The sequence below is a fragment of the Lathamus discolor genome, chromosome W (genome assembly GCF_037157495.1).
Source record: "Lathamus discolor isolate bLatDis1 chromosome W, bLatDis1.hap1, whole genome shotgun sequence".
Lineage (NCBI taxonomy): Eukaryota > Metazoa > Chordata > Aves > Psittaciformes > Psittacidae > Lathamus > Lathamus discolor.
In genome coordinates, this window is record NC_088908.1 from 21,372,152 (window position 1) to 21,384,690 (window position 12,539).

Consider the following 12,539-nt stretch of genomic DNA (forward strand, 5'->3'; position numbering starts at 1 on the left):
GAGTTGAGGCTCCTGGACGCTGATCTCTCCCCCGCTCCGGTGTTAAAGGCGTCCTCTCTCGAGCTACTCACCTCCCTCTTTGTGTGTGTGTGTGTATATTTAAGACAAGAGTGATGGTATATTGAAAATGTGGGATTTGAGCATGACATGAATGGTATGGAATAAGGGGTGGATACTGTCCTGGGTTCAGCAGTAGCAATTATTTTTTTCCTTCTTAGTAGCTGGTGCAGTGCTGTGTTTTTGACTTTCAGCCAGGGATCAACGCTGATAACACCGATGTTTTTAGTTGTTGCTATGTAATGTCTATTCTGACCAAGGACTTTCTGATTATCACGCTCTGCCAAGGAGGAGGGAAGCTAGGAGGAAGCAGAGACAGGACACCTGACCTAGACTAGCCAAAGGGGTATTCCATACTACAGCATGTCATGCCCAGTATATAAACTGGGGGCAGTTATCCAGGATGGCTATATCACTGCTTGGGTCGGGCTGGGTATTGATCGGCGGGTGGAGAGTGGTTGTATTCTGTTCCATTGTTATTTTCCTTATCATTATTATTACTGGTGGTAGCAGTAGTGGTTTTGTGTTATACCTTAGTTACTGGACTGTTCTTATCTCAACCCATAGGAGTTAGATTCTTTTGATTCTCCTCCCCATCCCTCCAGGAGTGAATGAGCGGCTGCGTGGTTCTTAGTTTCTGGCTGGGCTTAAAACATGACACTGTGTCAAATCAAATAGAGGTTCTGGGGAAGTGTCATCACATGAGCTTGTTACAAGGGGATTCAAATGGTAAGGCCTCTGTGAGAACTGAGCACTGTTGTAATTTTTCCCCATCTCCCATGGGTGGAACACTCATGATGACACGCTACAATTCTATCGTCCAGAACAAATTGTACACAGAGATTAATTGAACACAGGAGAACAAATTGCGATCACAGTGTTCACTTGGAAAAAGTTCAGAACCATAGAATGGTTTGGGTTGGAAGGGACCTTAAAGCTCATCCAGTTCCAACCCCCTGCCATGGGCAGGGACACTGTCCACTACACCAGGTTGCTCAACACCCCATCACGTGCATATTTGTATGTCAAATTCTAAATGTGTTTCCCTTCAAATATTTTAAACATACACTTCAGAAATGTTTGTGTTTCATCTTCCTTGAACCTATAGGTCTTGAAGCAGGGGATCCCCAGTAACCTGCAGGTAACTCTGGTTAAGCCCACTGCATTAGACCAGTTCCCTGGGCAGTCTGACAGGTTGCTTTCTTTAATTACACCTCTCAGGGCCCATTCAAAAGTGAAATTAAGCAACCTACAAACTTTGCAGGAGACCTTAATGCACAGAGGTACTTCCCACTTAAACCTTCTAAAAGCCTCACAGCACTAGAGAAAAGAACCAAGTACTAGAGAGAACCATACAGCCCTGTTTTATCACTGTTTCTGCATGTGACCAGCCTTCACATATGTGAAAGAAACAGTGCTGTTTTCACATAACTGGGGATCGGACTTTGTAATATTAGGGCTTTACAATATTAGAGCTTTAAGATCAATATTAAGGCTTTGCAATATTAAGATTCTTCAATACTGGAGCTGGGGCTAAGTTACTAAGGAAACAAAACGAAGGGTTTGAGATATCATAACTTAAAAAGGCACACTGTGGTTAAAGACAATATAATCTTTTAGACAAAAGGCACTGTAGTTAAAGACAGCATCATCTCTGGACAAAAGGTACACTGTAGTTAAAAAGAATACTATCTTTGTATAACCTATGAAACTAAGCAGGTGCAGGCTGGTTAAACAGTAAGTTGGGGTACCACAAGTCTGCCAAAGAGTTATGAAATTGAACCATAAAAGGAGATAAATAAATAAGAGGAAGGGGCATACAAAATCCAGTAAGGGGAAATGTAACCAGAGTCAGGACAGGTAGCATGTAGATTATACGCATCAGATAGGCTGTAAACCTTGGAGTACCCAACCAATGGGGAAACAAGGGAGGGAACTTGTGGATGGGGGTTGAGGGGTGGGGTGTGTGTAGGAAATATAAATCACAGTTCTGCTTTTGCTGTGTGTGCCTACTTGCCAGGACACCTGTTTTTGCACAAACGTTAATAAACAGCTGCTTCACTGCTGTGTTTACCCTGAGCTTAAGTTTTTATCTAGAGACCATTTCTCACAACACACACCTTCTACAACCGAGAACCATGCAAACAAGCAGGAAATGAAAGTGAGCAGGAATCTGTAAACCAGGCCATTGAGATCAGGAAGCAAGGAAGAAACTGGATAAAGCTATGAACTGTAATTCACCAAGACTAAACCTGCCCAAAGCCTACATTTTCATCACTCTTGTTAACATAAGGATGAATAATACATCATGACGGAAAAGTCAGAAGTTAATTTCTTATAGCTATCTTGAAAACTACAAGTTAATCGCAAGTGTAAGTGTTAACAGTGCAATATATTTAACCCAACAACATACAATTACAAACCAAGTAAAACCAACTACAGAACTGGAAATAAAATTTAAATCTATTTTTAGTTTCAAAAGCTTTACTATAGGTAAACCCCCTTAATATGCAATATCTGTTACTATCTTCATTCACACACACTGGGACTAAGTCTCTAAGCAACAGTGACAAACTAAGGCTCACTAGGTGTCACTGTCAAAGTATTAGTTCCTACAACACAAATTATTCAAGATATTTTTTTTTAAATTTGTACAATAACTAAGAGGAAGAGTGAAAAGAGGGAAAGGCATTTTAAGATTTCCTAGCTCTAGATCAAGAAAAAACTCTGACGACACCAGAACGCACCAAGCTGTTGATGAAACTGTTCTCAGCACCATTCTGGGGAGGGGCGAGATGCACACGCTACCGAGGCCTCCTGAGGGACACGATTTCACAGCTCCTACAAAACAGCTTAAAGTCCTGCGCACAACCCGAGTCACATGTCGCTACCTTTCCCCTTGCTGGCGTCACTTCCCGGCAAGCAGGCACACAGCACTCCCTTCCAGGAATGCAAGGAGTTGGAGGCATATCTCCCCGTCATGGGAAGCGGAGGAGCTCATCGCGTTCCCGCACGGACAGGCGGGCTCGGGGCTGCCCGGGGTGCACAAACAGGGCGCTGCCCGCGGCGAACGCGCCAGCGATCCCCAGCGGGACCCCGCGCGGCTCCAAGCGTTGTTGTCATCGCTTCGGTCACGATCCCCCCATTTACGGCCGCGAACTCTCTGCATCCACCGGCTGCATCCAAGCTCCTGCCCAGCGCCCCAAAATGGTTCCCCAACCTCCCCGCCACGGGCGGGCCTACTGGGCCGGACTGGCTACTCCCACTGGCGTTGCCCCAAACCCGGCGGCCCCGCCCCACCGCTGCCGGGTCGCAAAGGGGAGGGCGCAGCGGTCCCGCTCGGGCGCGGCGCGGGCGGCTGTTCGCACCCAGCGGAGCGGAGGGCCCGGCCTCATGGAACGGGGCCCCGGGACCGCGGAGCTGACCCCTAACGGCGGGCAGCGCCTCGTCCCAGAGCGGACAACTCCGAAGGCCCTGCAGCACATAACGGCACACTGCCTCCTCAGCTCGCGCCCGTACACAGAGATCCCTTCCCGTGTCCCCTCTACATCGGTACGTGCTTCTCACGAGTTGTCTTCAAATAGGCGGATCTGATCATCTTTCCCCAATAACTTTCTAAAAAGCTATAGATTCCATTCAAAACATTACTTTATCTTCCCATTCCTACTATTTCAAGGATACTGTTCAATTTAGCATTTTCCACTGTGGATCTATAAAGTACATGAATTTTCACCATTTCTATAAAGATTATTCAATTAAGCAAAAGCATACTAAACTCAATGAAAAGATTTGGAACAATGTGACATAGCTGAATATCCAGGTGGACTATTAAAAAAAAAAATTAGAGCAGTTTAAGGATAAAGGAATTGGAAACCAAGTCAACATGCTTGATGCACATGCTGGGCTCAGCAAAGCTTAGGCATTATGGAATACAGATGTAAGGATGATAAGATCATGAAGGTACAAGTTCCAGTGGAGTAAACAGAAGAACGTACTGCAATAAATTGTTTTGGTCACATAAAAAGGCTACAGTATCAGAGTAAAGACAATTATTTTTTAAAATGCTTCCCTACTACTTGAAATTCAAGTCCTGTTCAAGGAAGACTGTGGAAGCTTGTTTCAGCACCATAACATGTGCAAATAACACCCCATCACCAGTAACAAAAACTACTGGCTTGATACAAGGCATGCTTCAGCCTCACCCCCAAACGCCCAGTATACAACATCTCCACCAGTTAAGAGTCAATAATGTTTCCAAGCAAAACAGAAAAGCTGAAGAAAAGCAGCACAGAAATGGCTTTTGAGAAACCAAGAGCATCTTGTTAAGCATCTGAAACATGCCCTGGGCTTTCCCTCCTGCAGCAAAGTCCCCTAAACAAGCCCCTCCACAGGTTAGCGAATGCTGCATGCTCTGCTACGCTAGGATGTAATGTACAATGCCTAAAGAAAGAAAGTCTTTGAAACCTCAGATGGATAAAAAGTTACAGTGAGAAGGGGAAGACACAATCAATCCACTGTTTGAAAAGCTCAGCTGAGGTGCAGACATAGGAAAGCAGTTTCAAGAAAAGTTAAAAAAGATGACATACCTCACCTGCCACGGAATTAACAATACATAGGAACGGATCAATACCCTTTCAGCTGCTCATCTTTCAAAGGTGTTGGCTTCAGACACCACCTGCTTCTCCAAAATTTTTGCCCTCATCAGATAGACTTGGGCTTAACATTTTAATCTGCTTTTGAGGGAGTAACTAAATATTAGTTTTGAGAAAAAAAACAAAAACAAAAACCCAAAACAAACCACAAAACTCCTGTAGTCATCTAAATGGCTGGAAGGGGAAAAAAAACTCATTCTGTAATGCTGAAGAGTGCTGCAAGGACAGGATTTGCCTTATCACAGATATGCGATATGTCTATGTGATGCAATAAAATCTTTTTCAATCACATTTCAGAACTAACTGAATTCAGAGACTTCCATTCAAAACGCATTCTTAATGCATTACAGCCATCAACAAAGTAATACTAAATCTTTCAACTTTTTCAACTCTACATTCATATTTGAAAATGACACCTTTATAAAACCAACCCCGTTGCAGAGCACTGCAAATGAGAACATTTCATGACAGTGATTGAAGCTGTAAAGAAACACTTGACAGGTTACTTTTTCCAAGATGTGATATAAACCAAGGAACACCAAAACCTAAAAGCTAACCAACCTGTTGAAAATACTCATTAAAAAGGTATAAATAAGATCTTAAAAGAAGATACAGAAAGATTAGCCAGTATCACCAGACACATGTACAATTCAATATTGGTAACTTCTGTAAAATATTATAGACAATAAATTGAAAATACTAAAGAGTCACCAATATTTCTTTGGCAGCAGTAGCAGGTTTCATGAATGCAACATAAAAGAAGTGTGTGTATATTTAGAAACAAAAATGTGCGTACATGAACAAGTATACACTAAGTACGAAATATACAGCCCAAGAAGCTACAGGTGTTACCAATACAGAAGTGCCAAGCGAATATTATCTTGAGAATGAAAGTAATTAAACAGCACACCTGGTTCTGATTAGAAAGGGGCACCAGTGTTTTCTAAGTAGGGAACTTTCTTGCAATTTTTAAGGTAGCATTAAATTAATTTTATATAAAAAATTACAGAATCATAGAATAGTTAGGGTTGGAAAGGACCTTAAGATCATCTAGTTCCAACCCCCCTGCCATGGGCACGGAAACCTCACACTAAACCATCCCACCCAAGGCTCTGTCCAACCTAGCCTTGAACACTGGCAGGGATGGAGCATTCACAACTTCCCTGGGAAACGCATTCCAGTGCCTCACCACCCTCACAGTAAAGAACTTCTTCCTTATATCCAGTCTAAACTTCCCCTGTTTAAGTTTTAACCCATTACCACTTGTCCTACCATTACAGTCCCTAGTAAAGAGTACCTCTACAGCATCCTTGTAGGCCCCCTTCAGATACTGGAAGGACGCTATGAGGTCTCCATGCAGCCTTCTCTTCTCCAAGCTGAACAGCCCCAACTGTCTCAGCCTGTCTTCATACGGAAGGTGCTGCAGTCCCCTGATCATACTCACGGCACCCCTCTGGACTTGTTCCAACAGTTCCATGTCCTTTTTATGTTGAGGACACTAGAACTGTACACAGTATTCCAAGTGAGGTCTCATGAGAGCAGAGGGGCAGGATCACCTCCTTCAACCTGCTGGTCACACTCCTCTTCATGCAGCCCAGGATACGGTTGGCTTTCTAGCCTGCGAGCACACACTGGTGGCTCATGTTCATTTTCTCATCGACCAACACCACAAATACTCTCACAGGGCTGCTCTGAATCTCTTCTCTGCCCAACCTGTAGCTGTGCCTGGAATTGCTCCAACCCAGGTGTAGGACCTTGCACTTGTCTTGGTTAAACTTCATAAGGTTGGCATCAGCCCACCTCACAAGCGTGTCAAGGTCCCTCTGGATGGCATCCCTTCCCTCCAGCATATCAACCGGACCACACAGCTTGGTGTCATCAGCAAACTTGCTGAGGGCGCACTCAATCCCACTGTCCATGTCACTGACAAAGATGTTGAACAACACCAGTCCCAACACTGATCCCTGAGGGACACCACTTGTTACTGGTCACCAGTTGGACATTGAGCCTTTAACCACAACTCTTTGCGCGCGGCCATCCAGCCAGTTCTTTATCCACCGAGTGGTCCACCTATCAAACTGACGTCTCTCCAATTTAGAGACAAGGATGTTGTGTGGGACAGTGCCAAAAACTTTGCACAAGTCCAGGTAGATGACATCAACTGCTCTGCCCCTGTCCATCAATTCTGTAGCCCCATCATAGAAGGCCACCAAATTGGTCAGGCAGGATTTCCCCTTAGTGAAGCCATGCTGGCTGTCACCAACCACCTTGTTGTTTTTCATGTGCCTTAGCATGCCTTCCAGGAGAATGTGCTCCAAGATTTTGCCAGGCACAGAGGTGAGACTGACTGGTCTGTAATTCCCTGGGTCATCTATTTTCCCTTTCCTGAAAACAGGGTTTATATTACCCTTCTTCCAGTCATCGGGAACTTTACCTGACTGCCATGATCTTTCAAATATGATGGCCAGTGGCTTAGCAACTTCATTAGCCAGCTTCTTCATGACCCGCAGATGGATTTCATCAGAGCCTTTGCCAGTGAACACTGAGGCAAAGAAGTCATTCAGAACCTCAGCCTTCTCCAAATCCAGGGCAGCCAGTTCTCCTGATAGCTTCTGGAGGGGGCCTACATTGTTCCTAGTCTGTCTTTTATTCGCTACGTACCTATAGAATCCCTTCTTGTTATCCTTAACATCCCTAGCCAAGTTTAATTCTAACTGGGCCTTAGCTTTCCTAACCTGGTCCCTAGCTTCCCAGACAACATCCCTGTATTCTTCCCAGGCCACCTGTATTCTTCCCAGGCCACCTGTCCTTGCTTCCACCTTTTATAAGCCTCTTTTTTCCTTCGAATTTTCCTCAGCAGCTCCTTATCCATCCAAGGAGGTCTCCTGGCCCTCCTGCTGCATTTCCTTCTAGTTGGGATGCAACACTCATGAGCTTGCAAAATCGTTAAGATACCATAGTTTTTGTACCACAGCTGCTCAGTTATGAAAAGTCTTAAACAGCTGAGGCTGTTTAACATCTATAGCTCTACAGAAATGCCAGCTTTTCAACTATGTGTACTTACTATTTCTGAAAGTCATCCTACAAGGAATCTACCTTTCCTTGTCCCCTCTTGCACTCAGAATCATCAATGTACAGCAAAACAGAAGGGAAAAAGATTTTAGTAAGCTCTAGTCAAAATATTATTTACTGCACTCACCACCACCAAACCCACATATCAGCAATCAAGCACATGGAACATTAAGTGCATTATGCACAACTGTCCCAGAGAATAGCTTGTGAGTATTTTTTAATTAATATTTCTAATTTCTATTTAAATTTTAAGGCATTTGAGGGCCCAAGGTTTTCCATTTTGAAATGTATCAATTTCTTTCTCAGAGCTCTTGGATGATGTCAGAGCACAAAGGCCTAGCATGGTTAATATCAAACACATGCCTGCTCCCACAAATGTGACAACACTGGACACAGAAAAGTACATCCCAGCTTATCCAATGCCTCTTTACCTACTGGCCTACTTCAAAACTTTCAGAAGACGGTTCATAACATAAATTATTAATCAACCACATAACACAATTTAGTCTCTATACACTCTCTGGTTTTGATTCATGAATTATGAATTTTTTTAACCCTTCCAGACACTGTTTTCTTCAGTGCCCTTAACTATATACTGTTATTTCAGACACCTCAGGGCTTCTCATTTCCCGCATAATAATCAAAAGCCAGAGCAATCTAACATGACAGAATATTATAAAACAAGACATACACACACAAATTTACAAAACTGAGGCAAGTTGCATGATGATTTCCTTTTCCAAAATGTCACCTCTCCAGTTCATCTCCTTTTCATACAAAATTACAACAATTTCCACCACCTTGTAGTGGCCCAGACTGCCTGAAAGTGCAGGTAGTTTTTTTCTTGCACCTCAAGACACTCCCTACCAACCTGTCTTCCCAACCATCAGGAAAAGAAATCCCAGTGGATTTATATAATCATGGAATTAGTCATCCTCTTCATGGCTATCTCTGCAGTGATAATGCCACCACTAGGAAAAGAAAATGCAGCAATACATTAAACAAACTGGTATAAGCCACAATAGCAAAAATTGATATTTGGTAATGTCTTCTCTCCATTCACTAGCTCTGTATCCTTAGTGCCAGGAGTCAGTCAATGGCCAGAGCCTTCCTTGACATAGGACACCTGAACCTCTAGCATGCCCACACATGGAACCTATAGCATGATAAACTACGGTATGAACTCAAACCAGCAGCTGTCCCACACTAGCCTTCTCAGATACCAAACTGAATGCGCCTTTCCACAGTCTGACATAGTTTGAGAACAGAAGAGCTAACTGAGATAAAGCAGAAATTAAGGTTTCAAAATAAAGATGGCAGAAACCACTGAATCTACCAAAATAAGAAGAATTTCATATGAAAAGAGACAACTCTATGCAAATAAATACCAGAGAAAATTGGATTTTATATTTTAGTAATATCTAATTCCTTTTCACTGCGCACAGAGCACACTGAACTGAACTGCATCACGACCATCTTCCAGCAGTAGTTCAGCCCAGTAATTTCCATAAACACAGGTAGTCAGTTACCTCTTTAAAAGTTCCAGACATAGCATGTTGCAATAAAAAGGCAGGCAGGCATACAGGAGGATCAGCTACAAAGTGAATTAGTAACAGCACCAGAAAAACAAAACAAAAACAAGTTATTTTTCATGCTGTAACATATACTACCATCCAGAAGTAACTAAAGCAGGAAGCATTTAATTCTGTTCTACAAGCTATCATAGATGGGCTCTGTATACAATACAATAGTTCAAGAAAAAAAAACCCACAAAAAACTGGGGGGGGGGGGGGGGGGGAAGGAGCCCAACCAAAACTCTGTAACAGCAAATCCTACCAAGTGTGACAATTTGGGGGCTGTCTTTCTTCCCTCAGTCTGATTTTGCAAAAACTATGTTCTTCGTCAGGGACTGTAGTGACAGGACAAGGGGTAACGGGTTAAAACTTAAACAGGGGAAGTTTAGACTGGATTTAAGGAGGAAATTCTTTCCTGTTAGGGTGATGAGACACTGGAATCGGTTGTCCAGGGAGGTTGTGAGTGCTCCATCCCTGGCGGTGTTCAAGGCCAGGTTGGATGAAGCCTTGTGTGGGATGGTTTAGTGTGAGGTGTCCCTGCCCATGGCAGGGGGGTTGGAACTAGATGATCTTGAGGTCCTTTCCAACCCTAACTATTCTATGATTCTATGATTCTAAAACTCTGTAACAGCAAATCCTACTAAGTGTGACAATTTGGGGGCTGTCTTTCTTCCCTCAGTCTGATTTTGCAAAAACTATGTTCTCCACTTCTCCACTGCATACTGTAACTACATGCAATATTGCATCACCATTCACAGAATCACAGAATCCCAAGGGTTGGAAGGGACCTAAAAAGATCATCTAGTCCAACCCCCCTGCAAGAGCAGGGTAACCTACAGTACATCACACAGGAACTTGTCCAGGCGGGCCTTGAATATCTCCAGTGTAGGAGACTCCACAACCCCCCTGGGCAGCCTGTTCCAGTGCTCTGTCACTCTTACAGTAAAGAAGTTCTTCCTGATGTTAACGTGGAACTTCCTATGTTCCAGTTTACACCCATTGCCCCTTGTCCTATCACTGGATATCACTGAAAAAAGCCTAGCTCCATCATCCTGACACCTACCCTTCACATATTTGTAAACATTGATGAGGTCACCCCTCAGTCTCCTCTTTTGCAAGCTAAAGAGACCCAGCTCCCTCAGCCTCTCCTCATAAGGGAGATGTTCCACTCCCTTAATCATCTTTGTGGCTCTGCGCTGGACTCCTTCCAGCAATTCCCTGTCCTTCTTGAACAGAGGGGCCCAGAACTGGACGCAATATTCCAGATGCGGCCTCACCAAGGCTGAGTAGAGGGGGAGGAGAACCTCTCTTGACCTACTAACCACTCCCTTTCTAATGCACCCTAAGATGCCATTTGCCTTCTTGGCCACAAGAGCACATTGCTGGCTCATGGTCATCCTCCTATCCACCAGGACCCCCAGGTCCCTTTCCCCTTCACTACTTTCCAGCAGGTCAACCCCCAACCTGTACTGGTACATGGGGTTGTTCTTCCCCAGATGCAAGACTCTACACTTGCCCTTGTTAAATTTCATCAAGTTTCTCCCCGCCCAACTCTCCAGCCTGTCCAGGTCTCGCTGAATGGCAGCACAGTCCTCTGGTGTGTCAGCCACTCCTCCCAGTTTTGTGTCATCAGCAAACTTGCTGAGGGTGCACTCAGTTCCCTCATCCAGGTCATTGATGAAAATATTAAACAGCACCGGTCCCAGCACCGACCCCTGAGGAACTCCACTAGTCACAGACCTCCAGCTAGATTCTGCGCCATTGACCACAACTCTCTGCCTTCTTCCTTTCAACCAGTTCTCGATCCACCTCACTACTTGATCGTCAAGCCCACACTTCCTCAGCTTATCTATGAGGATGCTGTGGGAGACAGTATCAAATGCCTTACTGAAATCAAGAAAAACCACATCTACCGCTCTACCATCATCCCTCCACCTAGTCACTTCCTCATAGAAGGCTATAAGGTTGGTCATACATGACTTCCCCCTCATAAAACCATGTTGGCTGTTCTTAATGACCCCCTCATCCTTGATATGCCTAGTGATGGAGTCAAGAATAAGTTGTTCCATCATCTTTCCAGGGATGGAGGTAAGGCTGACCGGTCTATAATTACCCGGGTCCTCCTTCTTGCCCTTCTTATAGATTGGTGTGACCTTTGCCATCCGCCAATCCTCAGGCACCTCGCCCATTTCCCACGACTTACCAAAGATGATGGAAAGTGGCCTAGCAATGACCTCCGCCAGCTCCCTCAGCACCCGTGGGTGCATTCCATCCGGACCCATCGATTTACAGATGTCCAGATTGCATAGCTGATCCCTAACCCAATCCTCATCTACCAAAGCAAACTCCTCCTTTGTCCTGACTCCTCCTGGGGCTATAGAAATCCGGGGCCCTCGGGGAGAGTCTGCAGGAGTAAAGACAGAGGCAAAGAAGGCATTCAGCACCTCTGCCTTCTTTATATCCTCTGTCTCCAGGGTACCCACTTCGTTCAGCAGTGGGCCTATATTGCCTCTTGTGTTAGTTTTATTTGCTATGTATTTGAAGAAGCCCTTTCTATTGTCTTTAACCCGACTAGCAAGATTGAGTTCCAAGGAGGCCTTAGCTGTCCTAATTGCCTCCCTACATCCTCTAACAACTGTCCTATATTCCTCCCAAGCGGCCAGCCCCTCCTTCCATAATCCATAGATTCTCCTTTTCCACTTGAGTTTGCCCAGCAGCTCCTTGTTTAACCACGCCGGTCTCCTAGATCCCTTACTTGACTTCCTACTCATTCCTGTGTCTGTTGCAGGCAAGGGGAGGAGGGTGTGGCATGGAAGCACCTACCTTAATTCAGTAAGGCTGAACTAAAAGGAGAACCTGTACTTTGATGTGTCTCCACATAAAAAAATCTTTCTGCAATAATTATTCAAATTCAAGAGCTATTTTATGCTCAATATTTTTCCTGCATAACTATACAGTTAGAGAGCAGACCATCAAAATAACCAGACCTGATCAAGGAGGACCTAGTCTATAAAAGGGAATGATCATGACACAGAAAGCAAGACTACATTCTGTAGGAGGATTCAGGACAGGTTTATGTATGTTGACTATTTTTATAAAAATCTCCCCATCTTGTGCATTGCTTAGGTCCATACGTATTTCCATCTTAAATAATAATTTATTCTTGCCATCCTTAATTTGTTCT

At 44.2% G+C, this 12,539-nt stretch overlaps 1 protein-coding gene across 3 annotated transcripts in view; it reads right to left on the bottom strand.

Annotated features, from left to right (window-relative positions):
- The window catches only part of LOC136004362 (E3 ubiquitin-protein ligase SIAH1-like), a 49,605-nt gene that overhangs the window by 14,127 nt on the left and 22,939 nt on the right, over positions 1–12,539 (bottom strand). The window contains exon 1 of one of the 3 annotated variants that reach the window (XM_065660831.1): positions 2,949–3,287. The exons of 1 other annotated variant lie outside the window; for it this stretch is intronic. In XM_065660831.1, the coding sequence (XP_065516903.1) occupies positions 2,949–3,039 (91 nt within the window). In that variant the 5' untranslated portion in view covers positions 3,040–3,287. One more of the 3 variants, XM_065660834.1, reaches the window with a different exon arrangement.